The sequence below is a fragment of the Podarcis vaucheri genome (genome assembly GCF_965113315.1).
Source record: "Podarcis vaucheri genome assembly, chromosome: 10".
NCBI lineage: Eukaryota > Metazoa > Chordata > Lepidosauria > Squamata > Lacertidae > Podarcis > Podarcis vaucheri.
In genome coordinates, this window is record NC_138748.1 from 71,031,926 (window position 1) to 71,048,520 (window position 16,595).

Below are 16,595 nucleotides of genomic sequence, written 5' to 3' on the forward strand. Positions count from 1 at the left end.
GGAAATACTAAATTCTTTCTGTACGCGATATCAGCGGCGAGAATCTTGGTGGCTAAGTACTGGAAGGGTAACCAGGTACCGACCAAAGAGGAATGGTTATGTAAATTATGTGAATATTTGGAACTGGCCAAATTGACGGATACAAAGGTCCGTATAGTTCAAGCTCTGGTTTTCCCAGTAGTGATGTATGGAAGTGAGAGCTGGACCATAAAGAAGGCTGATCGCCGAAGAATGGAGGCTTTTGAATTCTGGTGCTGGAGGGAGACTCTTGAGAGTCCCATGGACTGCAAGAAGATCAAACCTCTCCATTCTGAAGGAAATCAGCCCTGAGTGCTCACTGGAAGGACAGATCCTGAAGCTGAGGCTCCAAGACTTTGGCCACCTCATGAGAAGAGAAGACTCCCTGGAAAAGACCCTGATGCTGGGAAAGATGGAGGGCACAAGGAGAAGGGGACAACGGAGGACGAGATGGTTGGACAGTGTTCTCGAAGCTACCAGCATGAGTGTGACAAAATTGCGGGAGGCAGTGGAAGACAGGAGTGCCTGGCGTGCTCTGGTCCAGGGGTCACGAAGAGTCGGACACAATTAAACGACTAAACAACAATTTATTATTTGTACCCCACCCATCTGGCTGGGTACATATAGAATCCTAGCTGCTGCTGTTACAACTCTACCAATTTTGGGATTTCTGCGCCTATAATCCCTAAGAGAAGTCCTGGCTTCTCGCTTTGCGGATTTTATCGCACTGACATGCTTTGAACAGCTGAGCTGCCCAGCTCCTACCTTGGCACTTGGCGCAGCACTCCCCGGGCACTTGCAACTTCGCCAGTCCGTCTTGGCACACGAGGGGCAGGCATTCCTGGATGTGGCACTCCACGTGGCCCAGCTGCGCATCAAGGAAAGACGGAAAGATGAAAGGATGTTCACGGTTGCCAGGGGGGCCTTGGCAGATCTCTCCCCTGCCCCCCCCTCGCCTCCAGGACTTACGTTGCACGAACAGGAGACACAGTTGTCCGCACTGTCTTTCCAGGTCTCCCCGTCAGACACGCGTCGCCCCTCGACCTCAATCACACACTCTGGAAAAAGGACGGGGGGGGAAAGGGAGGAATAAGCGGGACACCACTGGGCTCAAGTCAGGGGGAGCTGGGGGGGGGCTTGGAAAAGGAGGGAAGGAAGGAAAGGAGGGAGGGAAGAGGGAATAAAGGAAGGAAGGAAGGAAGGAAGGAAGGAAGGAAGGAAGGAAGGAAGGAAGGAAGAAGGAATGAGGGAAGGAAGGAACGAGGGAGGGAGGGAGGGAAGAAAGAAAGAAAGGAAGGAAGGAAGGAGGGAGGGAGGGAGGAGGAAAGGAAGGAAGGAAGAAGGGAAGGAAGGAAGAAGGGAGGGAGGAACGAAAGAAGGAACGAGGGAAGGAAGGAAAGGAGGTAGGGAGAGAAGAGGGAGGGAGGGAAAGAAGGAAGGAAGGAAGGAAGGAAGGAAGGAAGGAACAAGGGAGGGAGGGAGGAATGAGGGAAGGGAGGGAGGGAGGAACAAGGGATGAGGGAAGGAAGGAAAGGAGGGAGGGAGGGAGAGAAGAGGGAGGGAAGGAAGGAAGGGAAGAAAGGAAGGAAGGAAGGAAGGAAGGAAGGAAGGAAGGAACAAGGGAGGGAGGGAGGGAGGTATGACGGGAGGGAGGGAAGAAAGGAAGAAATGAGGGACGGGAAGGAGATAAGACTATGTGTGTGCTTCAGGGTTATCCGGCAGGTCTGGTCAAGCCACTGTATGAGGCAGAAATCTGTGCTTGCTGGACCGGGGGAGATCAAAATCAGGGGAACTCCCTGCCACTGGTATTTGCGGGGTTTTGTCAGAGAGATGCCACCCAAACCTAAATCCACTCCACCCACCTCCAGGCTCCAGGGTGTGGCGGGTCCATCAGGGTGGCCTGTCCCTCCGGAAGAAAGCTTTGGATAGGTGTGGGGGGGTGGAAATCAGAGAGCGGGGAGGGAGAGAGAGAGCTCACCATCGCAGATGGGGCAACAGGCTCCGTGCGGAGTGAAACGCTCCGCTGTGGGGCAGCTCAGCGCCGGGCAGACTTGGTGTACACAAACCCAGGTCAGGTCCTGCGTGGAAACAGACAACAGCTGAGCTGGGAAATCAGAGGCGAGATGTGTGTGTGTGTGTGTGTGTGTGTGTGTGTTGTAGAGATCTCAGAGGACTTAACATAAGAGAGTAAAAAGAGCCCTCTTCCCAATGCCCATGTTACATACTGAGTTAAATAGGATCCCAAATGCAGTAGCGTGATTGGTCCTAGAACAATAGGATCCAAAATGCAGCCGTATGATTGGTCCTAGAGCAACAGGATCCAAAATGCAGTAGCGTGATTGGTCCTAGAACAATAGGATCCAGAATGCAGCAGTCTGATTGGTCCTAGAACAATAGGATTCAGAATGCAGCAGTCTGAAGGTAATGGGGCCCTCTCTATGTCCAGCTGTGTGTAAAATTGCAATCATTTAAAATGATTGCCAGATACTTGCAGTTATATTATTACTATGATGATGATTATTATTATTAAGCATTGCCTGGCATTTTCAGAAGGTAAACGTTGTCCAGTCACAAAAATAATAGCAGATTTGAATTCCTCACACCCAAAAGCATATTTTTAAGGCCTTTTGCTGAAGAAGTTTGCAAAATTTGAGTTTCACCCCCTAAAATGACAGACCCTATCAGGGTTGGTTTTAGGTTTGATGAGGCCCTAAATTACTGAAGGTAATGGAGTCCTTTATATATCCAGCTGTGCTTAGTCAATAACAAATTGTTGCTGTTTTTTTGTGTTGAATATATGCTATATGCAAAATAAAAAAATTCCTTCCAGTAGCACCTTAAAGACCAACTAAGTTAGTTCTTGGTATGAGCTTTTGTGTGCATGCACACTTCTTCAGATACACTGAAACAGAAGTTGCGGGAGGGGTATTACTCAGAAGGGTGGTGGGAATGGGAGATTGGCAGATAGCTGAGATGAGCCTGTTGACGACTCTTAACGACTGCAATAGGTCTTACAGGAAAAGGCAAGGGGTGAGAAGGTGAAAAATGGCTTAGTCATGTATAATGAGATAAGAATCCAATGTCTTTGTTCAGACCAGGTCTCTCCATGGTTTTGAGTTTGGTAATGAGTTGCAATTCAGCAGCTTCTCTTTCCAGTCTATTTCTGAAATTCCTTTGTAGTAAAACAGCTACTTTGAGATCTTGTATAGAATGTCCTGGGAGATTGAAGTGTTCTCCTACTGGTTTCTCTGTTTTGTGATTCTTGATGTCAGATTTATGTCCGTTTATTCTTTGGCGTAAGGTTTGGCCTGTTTGTCCAATAGAGAGCTGAAGGACACTGTTGGCATTTGATGGCATACACAATGTTAGACGATGAGCAATTAAATAGTCCCGAGATGGTATGTGTGATGTTGTTGGGGCCAGTAATGGTGTTGTCCGGGTGTATGTGGCAGCAAAGTTGGCATCTGGGTTTATTGCAGGCTCTGGTGCCAGTGTCCGTGTTAAGTCTGGTACGACTACCTATCTGTATATGCTACATGGTAATTTATAGCATCTAATAGGTATCTAAAGCCATTTGCACGCAACAAAATATGTATTTTATCAAAGTAATTGTTGATCCCTTATTTTGGCTGCTGATCCCTTCTTTTCAAATCTGTAAGTTGACAGCTATGCGCAGGTTACCTGGCGGGACTCACCTTGCACTGGCAGGTGTAGCAGGGCTCGTCGGTGGCTTGGACCTCATTGCCCACCAGGGTGGAAGTGCAGTTGCTAAGTGCTTCTGCAAAAAAAGCAGAAATGTTTATTAATGATATTAGTTTAATAATGATATTGGAAAGCTGTTCCTTTTAATCACAAGGAAACTCAGAAGGGAGGGACTAGAGGAAGTCAACCAAGATGTTGCCTTCTCTTCACCATCCGATGCTCCTGTTATAAGAATTCCAAGGTCCCAAATATATAATAAGCGTTCATAAATTTACAAGGCAAACACATACGTATATAAACCACGTGTCTAAAATAGTACAGGAGAGCAATCCTGAAGTCTTTTGGACTCTCCCGAACTGACCTCAAATATTTCTCTGCAAGGAGAAAGGAAATAGAAATCCTCTCTATAGTCTTTTGCTTACCTGTCTTAAGGGCATATTTGTGTGTGAATAGGGTGAGCTTATGATCTGGATTCAAGAACTACCGTATTTTTTGCTCGATAAGACTCACTTTTTCCCTCCTAAAAAGTAAGGGGAAATGTGTGTGCGTCTTATGGAGCGAATGCAGGCTGCACAGCTATCCCAGAACCCAGAACAGCAAGAGGGATTGCTGCTTTCACTGCGCAGCGATCCCTCTTGCTGTTCTGGCTTCTGAGATTCAGAATTTTTTTCTTCTTGTTTTCCTCCTCCAAAAACTAGGTGCGTCTTGTGGTCTGGTGTGTCTTATAGAGCGAAAAATACGGTAATAATAATAATAATAATAATAATAATAATAATAATAATAATATAATTTATTTATACGCCGCCCTCCCCAGCCAGAGCCAGGCTCAGGGCGGCTAACACCAGTAAAATCACAATAAAAACGTAATAGGGGAGGGGAAGGGGGGGGGAAATCACAATTTAAAATATGGGTTAAAATACAGTTTAAAATGCAGCCTTATTTTAATAGTAGCCCATAAATCAAAACCATAAGGGGAGGGAAACATAAGGGTCAGACTGAGTCCAAACCAAAGGCCAGGCGGAACAGCTCTGTCTTGCAGGCCCTGTGGAAAGATCTCAAGTCCCGCATGGCCCTGGTCTCTTGGGACAGAGCGTTCCACCACGTTGGGGCCAGTACTGAAAAGGCCCTGGCCCTTGTTGAGACCAATCTAACCACCTTGCGACCTGGGACCTCCAAAATGTTGTCATTTGTGGACCTTAAGGTCCTCCGTGGGGCAGACCATCACAAAAGAATGGCCAGGCTGCCCAGGTAACTCAACCAGTGACCATTATCAGGAAACCTGGCAGACAGAATTTCATCTGTAGATGTATGTATGTTGTATGATGTTTTTTGGGGTGGTCTTGGGCTACAGGGTGGGCAATTTCAAAAGTCTATATAAGGGCTTGAGCACCATTTTTCTGGGTTCCTCCCCTCTCCTGCGCGTGGTGAGCGGAGCACCCTGTTGCAACAGTTCAATAAAGATCAGGCTTACTAGCTGCTTTGCTTCTCAATATTCTCTGGTTGGCCTCTGTTATTCTCCCTTTTTATATATATATACATTTTTATTAATTTTTTGACATATCAGTTCCAACAGTCATACAACATAACTTCTCATCTTATACAATATTTTTAGACTTCCATCAACACCTCTGATGATTTTCCGCTCTTTATCACTTAAGAAATGCAGAACAGTTATTCACTAATAACTCTCTTCACAGTCTTTCTTGCAATGTTTCAAATAATCCACCTTACAAAACTTCTTGCAGTCCTACTAGCATAACCCGTTCATCACAGTTACTTTTCAAACAGTTCAAATATTTACTCCAGCCTTCTAAGAATCTCTGATCCCGCAGGTTTTGAATCCTTCCTGTTAATTTATCTAATTCTAATTTATCTAATTCATCAACTTCATCCTCGGTCTCTGTTATTTTCTCTTACCGATAGGGAACCTACTTAAAGATTCTATTTACAGGCTTTTCCCATAAGGGAAAGGGAGCAGTTTTTTTCTTATAACACTCTGAAACGACCCACAGGGTGTGTTTTAAACCAGATTTTCCAGACCAGGCACTCTCCAGCTGGCTGGGGGTGCTGGAAGTTATAGTTCAAAGCGCCTAGCGCGCCCCAGGTGGCAGAGGCCAGTTTACAGCTCCACTTTCAGCAAAAAAAAAACCAAGCCGGAGATTGCACAAGACCAGGCACAGGCCAACTCGGCCCTCCGGATGTTTTGGGACTACAACTCCCATAATCCCTAGCTAACAGGGATGATGGGAATTGTAGTCTCAAAACATCGGGAGAGCCGAGTTTGCACAAGACAAATGGAAAAGCGTTTATCTTCCTTGCCTGTACCCCTGGAAGCGCAAGGGGAACGGATTCAGAGAGGGACACTCCCCACTCTGCTCCTGCTGAGGCTTGGAGGGGAATGGGGGTGCAGATTAGGGGCAAGACTCACGTGCGCAGGTTGGGCAGCAGTGCCCGGCGCCCGGCGCCTGGATCTGTTCCCGGGGGCAATCCAGGAGGCTGGGGCACTGCTTGCGGTAGCACTGCAGATGTTGTTCCCCGTCGGACATCAGCTGGGGAAGGAAGCAGAAGAGAATCAGCCCAGGCCCCTTCTGTGCCTTTAAGTGTCGTTGGCCTTCGGCCCTGCGGAACTCCCTGCCACTAGAGATTCAGCAGATTTGAGCACCTGCTGAAAACTTTTCTGTTCCACCAGGATGTGAATATGACACCCTTCCGCAGCGGTTATAACCGGAGCCTGCTTTTAACCTATTATTGCATGTATTATCCAAAGGCAGCCCTTTGGTGCCTTTAGTGTCATTGGCCTTCAGCCCTGCGGAACTCCCTGCCACTAGAGATTCAGCAGGCGCCCGCCTTTGAGCACCTGCTGAAAACTTTTCTGTTCCACCAGGAGGCGAATACAACACCCTTCCGCAGCGGTTATAACCGGAGCCTGCTTTTAACTTATTATTGCACGTATTATCTGAAGGCAGCCCTGTTTAGGGAAGTTTTTAATGTTTGATGTTTTATTGTGTTTTTAATATTCTGTTGGGAGCCGCCCAGAGTGGCTGGGGAAACCCAGCCAGATGAGCGGGGTATAAGTAGTAGTAGTAGTAGTAGTAGTAGTAGTAGTAATAATAATTGTAGGATGAAAGACAAGCTGTGAAGCTTTGTGTATTCGGCAAATATGATGTCCAACACTGAACAGTGATTCCGGATATTGACTGCTGTTTCGTAGAATTCTTCGTCAGCGTGGTGGGAGGATAGAGAATTGCTTCGTAAACCCATCTTATTTCGAAGGAATGAATGTAAATGAAAATATCAAATGCTGCGGAAGGAAAGTGTGAGGGGCAACCAGTGGCCTTTGGCGCGGCATTTTATTGCTTCGTCAAACTTAAAGTACCAAACGCCGCTTGATTATAAGAGAAAGGAAATGAATATTTTCATATACATACCATATTTTTCGCCCCATAAGACGCACTTTTCCCCCTCCAAAAATGAAGGGGAAATCGGGGTGCGTCTTATGGGGCGAATGCCTGCAAGCCTCGCGTGCCCGGCAGGAGGTCCCGCCGGGTGCGCGAGGCTTGGGGCGGCAGCGGACTGCTTGCGCGCACCTAGAAGCTTGGGGCGCGCTGAGCTCAGCACGCCCCAAGCTCCTGGTGTAGCGCAGCGATCCGCTAGCCCTGGGAGAGCCCCGCGGCTCTCCCAGGGCTAGCGGACTGCTTGCCGGCACGCAGAAGCTTGGGGCGCGCTGACCTCAGCTCGCCCCAAGCTTCTGGATTAGCGCAGGGGTCCACTAGCCCTGGGAGAGGCGCCCGGCTCTCCCACGCTAGCGGAGACCTTGCCGGCACGCAGAAGCTTGGGGCGCGCTGAGCTCCGCACGCCCCAAGCTCCTGGTGTAGCGCAGCGCACCTGGGGGGGGGGGAAATAATTTTTTCCCCTTTATTTCCCCCCCAAAGAACTAGGTGCGTCTTATGGGCCGGTGCGTCGTATGGGGCGAAAAATACGGTACATTCCTTCGAAATATTTGCTGAGTACACAAAGCTTCACATCTTCACATCATATTTGCGGACATAGCAGGGATGCAGCAGCTTCTGTGCAAGGACTGCAGAGGGCGCTTGAGAAATGCAAAATTCGTTCTGGGGAAATGGAAACTGAAACTTATAAGGGGAAAGTCAAAAGAGGAAGGGGTCTCCGCTCCCGATGTTGCTTTTCTTCTAGCAAAGGAACAGTTTTATCACCCTGCAAGGGCTAACACCGGTCATGTATAATAATAATAATAATAATAATAAAAATAATAATAATAATTTATTATTTATACCCCGCCCATCTGGCTGGGCTTCCTTGGCCACTCTGGGCGGCTTCCAAAAGAATATTAAAATACTATAATACATCAAACATTAAAAGCTTCCCTAAACAGGGCTGCCTTCCGATGTCTTCTAAAAGTCTGGTAGTTGTTTTTCTCTTTGACATATGGTGGGAGGGCGTTCCACAGGGCGGGTGCCACCACCAAGAAGGCCCTCTGCCTGGTTCCCTGTAACTTGGCTTCTCGCAGTGAGGGAACCGCCAGAAGGCCCTCGGCGCTGGACCTCAGTGTCCGGGTAGAACAATGGGGGTGGAGACGCTCCTTCAGGTCTACTGGGCTGAGGCCGTTTAGGGCTTTCAAGATCAGCACCAACACTTTGAATTGCGCTCGGAAACGTACTGGGAGCCAATGTAGGTCTTTCAAGACTGGTGTTATGTGGTCTCGGCGGCCGCTCCCAGTCACCAGTCTAGCTACCGCATTCTGGATTAGTTGTAGTTTCCGAGTCACCTTCAAAGGTAGCCCCACGTAGAGCGCACTGCAGTAATCCAAGCGGGAGATAACCAGAGCATGCACCACTCTGGCGAGACAGTCTGAGAGCAGGGAGGGTCTCATCCTGCGTACCAGATGTATGGTTTAGTTGCACTAGACTAGATGGCGCTTGGTGTCCCTTCTAACTTGACAGTTCCATGATTCTATTATTCACTGGAGGCTTTTAAATAGAGGTGTGATGGCTATTTGTCCGAGATGTTTAAGTCCTGATTCCTGCTTTTCAGAGGGCTGGACCTAGATGCCCCCTTGCGCTGCCCTGTTTCTGCAGAGACCCCAAGGTATAGGGCAGTATATAAATTCTAAGAACTACAGTGGTGCCTCGCAAGACGAAATTAATTCGTTCCGCGAGTTTTTTCGTCTAGCGAATTTTTCGTCTTGCGAAGCATGGTGTCGGAAAAGTTTTGGAAAAGCTTCAAAAATCACCCAAAACCTCAAAAAGGCTACCACACCACGTTCTATGAGTTGCTCCTCGAAGTCAAGTCACAACTGTATTAACGGTGTTAAGAAAAAGGAAACAAACTTGCAAGACGTTTTCGTTTTTCGTTTTGCGAAGCAAGCCCATAGGGAAATTCGTCTTGCGAAACAGCTCAAAAACCGCAAAACCCTTTCGTCTAGCGAGTTTTTCATCTTGCGAGGCATTCGTCTGGCGGGGCACCACTGTATATAAGAAATATGTAACTGTGCAGTATAAAGTAATGGATAGATAAAGTACAGTGAGATTAATTGGAAGTCAGTTTTAAATTTCTTCTCTATAAGTTTTAGAATTGTGCTCAGTATGAGGAGTATATATGAGGATAATTATATTAATCTTCTTGTAACTTATAATGTGGTGGTTTGTTTGATTTTTTTCTGTTACTTGATTATTTGATTGTATGTTTGTTTACTTGTATGTACGTCTGTTTTCTCATAAATGTATTTATTTTTCAAAATCAGCGCCACCCAGTCACAACGCCAGGTGGGCATAGCCTCACCTCTCCTGCCTCCCAGGTACGGAAGTCATAAAATTCTATGACTGTTGAATCAGAAGGGTCCTCCAGAGGTCATCTAGCCCAACCCGCAACCAGGCTGCTCACCTCACAGGTGCAGATTTCGCAGGGGTCTTGTCCTGGCTGGAAACTCTCGCCCGGCCCGTACGCCCGGCCCTCGTAAGTGCAATCTGGGAAAGGGGAGGCCAGGATTATTTGAGGCTTGCCATATTTCAAAAAGCAAAAATCCGTGCACAAAAATCGTGTTTTTGTTGTTGTTTTTTGGCCAAAATTTCCAAAAAGAGCATTTTAATTTTTTTGGAAATTTGCCCAAAAATCTATGCTTCCCCAGACATTTTTAACCACTTTGGGAAATTCATCTTCACAAGTTCTGGCGTTAGGAGAGAAGGGCGAAAGCTCTCCACACTTTCTCCATACCGCAAATAATTTCACAAGTAGAAAAAGACAGGGAACTGAGAAATTGCACAAAACGAACAAAATAACGTGAAAATCCCCGAAATGAGAAGTAATTGATTAGAAATATTATGCTGTGGAAATAAACTAAGTAATAAAATTCAAAAAGTTTAAGGGAAAAAAATAGAAAATCCTAAAATTGAACAAAGCCTTAACTGGATGTTGGCTACAAACCTCATTTCACTGAACTATTCAGTTTCCTCAGTTAAAGACTTAACACCAGCAGTAACAACTAGACCATGGGAGCGTTTCAGCCCTGTTCTTGAGTTTGTTTAAAATCTAAAATTGCCTTCTTTGAATTTGTGCCATTTAGGTTTTTAAAACCTTTTTTGTAAAAGCAGCACTAGAATTTTCACAGCCGAGTCCTCAACCCTTTAATACTGTGCTTTGCTTCCTTCAAGTTGGGCTTTCTCTAAAACTTGCCATTTAGGCTTTCAAACCCCTTTTTGTAAACTCAGAAACTGTACCTTTGAGTCCTCAATCCTTTATTACTGTGCTTTGCTTCACCTAGGTTGAGCTAGGATTATAATACTTCAGAATTTTTTGGGAGTTCTACCCCTTTTTTTGAATTTTGGTCACTTAAGGTTTATGATTTTTCTATTTCCTTTGAGGAAACTGAATAGTTCACGGAAACGAGGTTTGTGGCATACCAATAATAATAATAATAATAATAATAATAATAATAATAATAATAATAATTTATACCCCGCCCATCTGGCTGGGTCCCCCCAGCCACTCTGGGCGGCTTCCAACAAAACACTAAAATACAATAACCTATTAAACATTAAAAGCTTCCCTAAACAGGGCTGCCTTCAGATGTCTTCTAAAAGTTTGGTGGTTGTTCTTCTCTTTGACATCTGGTGGGAGGGCGTTCCACAGGGCGGGCGCCACCACCGAGAAGGCCCTCTGCCTGGTTCCCTGTAACTTGGCTTCTCGCAGGGAGGGAACCGCCAGAAGGCCCTCAGAGCTGGACCTCAGTGTCCGGGCAGAACGATGGGGGTGGAGATGCTCCTTCAGGTATACTGGACTGAGGCAGTTTAGGGCTTTCAAGGTCAGCACCAACACTTTGAATCGTGCTCAGAAACGTCCTGGGAGCCAATGTAGGTCTTTCAAGACCGGTGTTATGTGGTCTCAGCAGCCACTCCCAGTCACCAGTCTAGCTGCCGCATTCTGGATTAGTTGTAGTTTCCGGGTCACCTTCAAAGGTAGCCCCACGTAGAGCACATTGCAGTAGTCCAAGCAGGAGATAACCAGAGCATGCACCACTCTGGCGAGGCAGTCCGCAGGCAGGAAGGCTCTCATCCTGCGTACCAGATGGAGCTGGTAGACAGCCGCCCTGGACACAGAATTGACCTGCACCTCCATGGACAGCTGTGAGTCCAGAATGACTCCCAGGCTGCGCACCTGGTCCTTCAGGTGCACAGTTACCCCATTCAGGACCAGGGCGTCCCCCCCACCCGCCCACCTCCTGTCCCCCCCAAAACAGTACTTCTGTCTTGTCAGGATTCATCCTCAATCCGTTAGCCGCCATCCATCCTCCAACCGCTTCCAGACACTCACACAGGACCTTCACCGTCTTCACTGGTTCCGATTAAGGCTTTGTTTAACTTTTAGGTTTTTCTAATTTCCCCCCTTAAACTTTTAGTTTTTTCTTATTTAGTTTATTTCCACAAGATAATATTTTAGTCGATTACTTCACGTTTCATGAATAATTTTACAAGCTTCTCCCATGCTGCTTCGCCCTCGAATTATCTCGCCACTAAAAAGCCCCCCCTACGCTGACACCTTTCCCCATTGGGGTACCGCTCCGTCCCCTGGAGAGCCCCTGCCAATCCATCTCCCTCCCCCTCCTGTGCCCCTCCTTGCCAAGGCCGCCATGCCATACCTGCGCACAGCGGGCAGCACTCCCCGGGCACCTCGATCTGGTTGACGCAGGAGCTGATGCAGGCGATCTCGGCGCAGCTGGCCACGCCCTCCGCGCACATGCACACCATGCACGGCGCCGAAGAGGAGAACCAGCTGCTCCCGTCCTCTCGCTCGCGGCCCTCATACACGCAGCCTGCGGGAAGGGGCGAGGGAGGGCGTCAGGCTCACTGCTGCACCCACCCCCCTTCTCAGCCGCCCCTTAGTGCCCCAAATATCTTGAGTCGTGGCGGTGTAGTGGGCAGGTGGGATTGCTATGAGGAATTATGAAATATCATTTGCCCGATAATAAATGTTGGAAATGTAAGGAAACTGAAGGTACCCGTATTTTTCGCTCTATAACACGCACCAGACCATAACACGCACATAGTTTTTAGAGGAAGAAAACAAGAAAAAAAATATTCTAAATGAAATAGTGGATATATGATTTTTGTGGTTCATGCTGTGGCCACAGACATGTGATCTGACAGTGAGTTTGACAGTGAGTTTGGAGTAGCCCAATGCAAAAATCCTGAGGATCCATGTGGATCCATGCTTTGTAACCATGGAGGAGGGAAGGAAGGGCAACCATGGATCCTCTGCTCACGACTGCAGTAGATCCCCCCGCCACCCACAGGCATTCGCTCCATAACACGCACAGACATTTCCCCTTACTTTCTAGGAGGAAAAAAGTGAGTGTTATGGTGCAAAAAATACGGTACATTCTTTCACCTTTGGTGGACGTGCCCTAGGATTAAGGCTTTCTGGGAAATGATATATAATGAATTGAAAAAGGTATTTAAATATACCTTCCTGAAGAAACCAGAGGCCTTTCTCCTGGGCATGGTTGGCCAATTGGTGCAAAAGAAGGACAGAATTTTTTTTTATGTATGCTACAACAGCAGCAAGAATACTCATCGCAAAGTATTGGAAGACACAAGACCTACCCACTCTGAAAGCATGGCGTTGACTGGGCTTGATTCATTGACAATAATTTCTGATCAAATCCCACAAGCCTCTCCATCTCAGCCCATTTTCTCTACTGCCCATTTTCTTTCTCTCTGCCTGACAGGCATGTATAAGCATTCTGAACACAGGCCAGTTGCTTCACCAGGCCTCCTGGATCATAAAGATAGAAGGTAGCTTTGTGGTTTAATCTTTAGATAGATCTTAAGGGCCAGGAGGGGACGCAGGTGGCGCTGTGGGTTAAACCACTGAGCCTAGGACTTGCCGATCAGAAGGTCGGCGGTTCGAATCCCTGCGACGGGGTGAGCTCCCGTTGCTCGGTCCCTGCTCCTGCCAACCTAGCAGTTCGAAAGCACGTCCAAGTGCAAGTAGATAAATAGGTACCACACCGGCGAGAAGGTAAACGGTGTTTCCGTGCGCTGCTCTGGTTCGCCAGAAGCGGCTTAGTCATGCTGGCCACATGACCCAGAAGCTGTATGCCGGCTCCCTCGGCCAGTAAAGCGAGATGAGCGCCGCAACCCCAGAGTTGGCCACGACTGGACCTAATGGTCAGGGGTCCCTTTACCTTTAATCTTTTAATAGATCTTAAGGAAGAGAGTTCACAAGGAGATGATAAATACTGCCATCCTTCCTCTCCTGTTTATGACATCCGGGGTTTTGCTGAATGCATTCTTCCTTTTATTCCCATTTTATTTACTCTGAACTACATATGCATGCTCAAGTAGGAAATAGTTTCTTTGTAGTTAAAAGAATTTCTTCTCATCTGTCTTTGTCCCACGTGGGGTTTTTGAAATGCTGAGAGGAAATCTGATTGGTTCTTACAAACACTGTGTAAAAAGTTCTTTTGTCAATAAAACGACCTGGGCCAAGGGGTGGAGAGAATTATTATACGCACTCCTCCCAGAGTCAAGTCTTGTGTGTATTCTATTAATCAGAGTCCAATCCTTCCTTGTTTGGGGAATGCTAAATACCACCCAATTGGAGCAACTGTCAGTTATCAAATGGCAACCACGTGATGCAGCAGCAAAAAAGGCTAATGTGATTCTAGGCTGCGTCAACAGAAGTCTAGTGTCCAGATCAAGGGAAGTCCTTGTCCCATTCTATTCCATCTTGGTCAGATCCTTCCTGGGAAATTGTGTCCAGTTCTGGGCACCCCAGTTTAAGATGTGCAGAGGAGGGCGACCAAGATGATCAAGGAAATCAAGCCTGATGAGGAACGGTTGAAGCAGCCGGGTATGTTTAGCCTGGGAAAGAGGAGACTGAGAGGAGATAGGACAGTCATCTTCCAACATCACCTTTGCAGCGGGGGCAGCAGACCCCAGGCTCCGTCACGGGGTGGGAGCAGGTGGTCAGGGGGCACTGGATCATCTCGCAGCGGACGTTCCCCTCCTGCAAAAGGGGGAAAGGCAAGAGGGTCAGATCTTCCCTCCATGTCCCTGGCACCCCACGCCCCTTGATGCCCACCCCATCGACGGGTCGCTCCGAATTGCCCCACCCAGGCTGTGTGCACAACCACACCAGTCAGCTCATAATTCTGGAGTTGGACCCCCAAGCAGGGTGGAAGGAATGTTTTAAATTTTGTTTCAACTATAGCAGACCAACACGACTGCCTACCTGTAACTGTACATATCGCATATATTCAACACAAAAAACAGCGACCATATTTGTTGTTGGCAAAGGACAGCTGGACATAGAAAGGGCCCCATGACCTTCAGGAGCTGAGGGCCTCATCAAACCTAAATGTGGTGGGATTGTAAGGTAATTAAAATTTTTTGGGAAAAGATATATAACGAATTGAAGAAAATGTTCCATTTAACATTTGTTAAAAAACCCGAGGCATTTTTGTTAGGGATTGTAGGGAAAGATCTGCCAAAAAAGCTGAAAAACATCTTCATGTATGCGACAACGGCCACGAGAGTTTTAGTAGCACGAGGATGGAAGACTGAAGAAACCCCAACTAAAGAATCATGGCAAGAAAAATTGATAGACTATGCAGAACTGGCAAAACTGACATACAAGCTACGGGACAAGGATAACTGTGACATTAAACATGAATGGGAACCCTTTACAAAGTATTTGAAGATACAACAAAGCGAACTGGGCTCCTTGGCTGGTTTTGAATAAACATTCACAAACTTTTTATTGATAATTATTACTTAAATAGTTTGAGGATCTATACAACTGTGTAACATGCAGAAAACAGCATTCTTAGAGAAATCAAAGACTGGAAATGAGGGAAATCGGGGGGTGGGGATGGGTGGGTTCTGTGGGGGGAGGGAAGGGGAGGGAGGAAAAATGGGGGGGAAATAAGGCTGATATGTTTCTGGATAATATGTTTTGTTTTAATTTTGAATAAAAAAGTAATTAAAAACACACCTAAATCCAGCCCTTCTTGGGGGTCCCATCAATGAACGAGGGTTCCCTGTGTCTCACCTGGCAGCTGCACTGGAGGCAAGACTCTGGCTTAAAGACTTCTCCGTGGGCATGACGTTCCCCTTCGAAGAGGCAGTCGTGGCAGAAAGGGCAGCACTGTCCGGGTCCCGGAGCCGGGTGGGAGCAGAGGGGGACTTCGCAGGGAAGAGACTCGCACACAGTTTCGCCACCCTGCAAGGAGAAGGAGGTCGTCTGAGCCCACAGCTGCCCGCTGCAATCCGCAAAAGCCGCGTCGCTGCAGATGCCACGCAACTCCCAAATCTTTTAGCATCATAGCTGTCAACTTTTCCCTTTTCTTGCGAGGAATCCTATTGGGAATAAGGGAATTTCCCTTTAAAAAAGGGAAACGTTGACAGCTATGTTTAGCACGGCATCCGTTTTGCTGTTTCGGTGCCTGTGTGATAGGAATTTTGAGGTCTTAGATATATGGTACTGTTCATAACCGCATGGACATAGATCAGCACAGGAAGACCGACCTGAAGCCATTTTGATTCCTAAACTGAGCAAATGTTTTCTCTGCAAGGTCAAAGTGGAAAAGCCTCCCCACTGTCTTTCCCTTCACGAATCCTGTCTTAAGGGTATGTCTGTGTATGAATAGGGTGAGCCTGTGACCTGGCTCAGGAACTAAGTATTTATCATTACAAAAGACTGGCCAGGCTCCCCAGGGTATCCAATCAAGTGACCATTAACAGGTGATCTGCCAGACAGGAGATAAACAATGCACTCAAATTTCTGTTGTAGACCGCCTTTTCTGTGATGTATGTACGATGTTTCTGGGGGTGGTCTTGATCTACAGGGAGGCAATTTCAAAAGTCTTTATAAGGTTTTTCGGGGTTCCTCCTCTCTCCTGCGTGTGGTGAGTGAGGACCCTGTTGCAACATATCAATAAAGATCAGGCTTACGAGCTGCTTTGCTTCTCAGTATTCTCTGGTTGGCCTCTGTTATCTTCTCCTACCAATAGGGAACCTATGTAAGGACTCTATATGGGCTCTTGGATACCCCATAAGGGAAAAGGGCAATTTTTGTTTACAACACCTGTAATAAACATTTTTGTTCAGACGAGCCTGACCAGATGTTTAGGCGGCCGAGGCGAGTTTTTTTTAGTCTCTCGTTAATTTCGGAAGCCTTAAATCTCCTTGCAAGCCTTCAGGCTTCATTAATTCCTGCTCTCCCCGGGGAAGTTAGCCTGGCGCCTTCATTGTACAACTTTAGGCGCCAGGCAAAAACGTTCCTTTCTAACCAGGCCTTTGGTTGATCTGACTGACATCCTATGCCCTTAAAAATTGGGTTGTTATTTTAATTTTTAT

At 47.0% G+C, this 16,595-nt stretch overlaps 1 protein-coding gene across 1 annotated transcript in view; it reads right to left on the bottom strand.

Moving 5' to 3' along the window:
- Nucleotides 1-16,595, bottom strand: part of KCP (kielin cysteine rich BMP regulator) — a 104,289-nt gene that overhangs the window by 14,755 nt on the left and 72,939 nt on the right. Inside the window, exons 36-44 of the mRNA XM_082238688.1 lie at nucleotides 15,289-15,459; nucleotides 14,151-14,244; nucleotides 11,873-12,046; nucleotides 9,622-9,704; nucleotides 6,149-6,269; nucleotides 3,714-3,796; nucleotides 1,997-2,096; nucleotides 988-1,076; nucleotides 784-886 (exon numbers count right to left, since the gene is read on the bottom strand). Coding sequence (XP_082094814.1) covers nucleotides 784-886; nucleotides 988-1,076; nucleotides 1,997-2,096; nucleotides 3,714-3,796; nucleotides 6,149-6,269; nucleotides 9,622-9,704; nucleotides 11,873-12,046; nucleotides 14,151-14,244; nucleotides 15,289-15,459 — 1,018 coding nt within the window. The remainder of the gene's footprint in view (nucleotides 1-783; nucleotides 887-987; nucleotides 1,077-1,996; nucleotides 2,097-3,713; nucleotides 3,797-6,148; nucleotides 6,270-9,621; nucleotides 9,705-11,872; nucleotides 12,047-14,150; nucleotides 14,245-15,288; nucleotides 15,460-16,595) is intronic.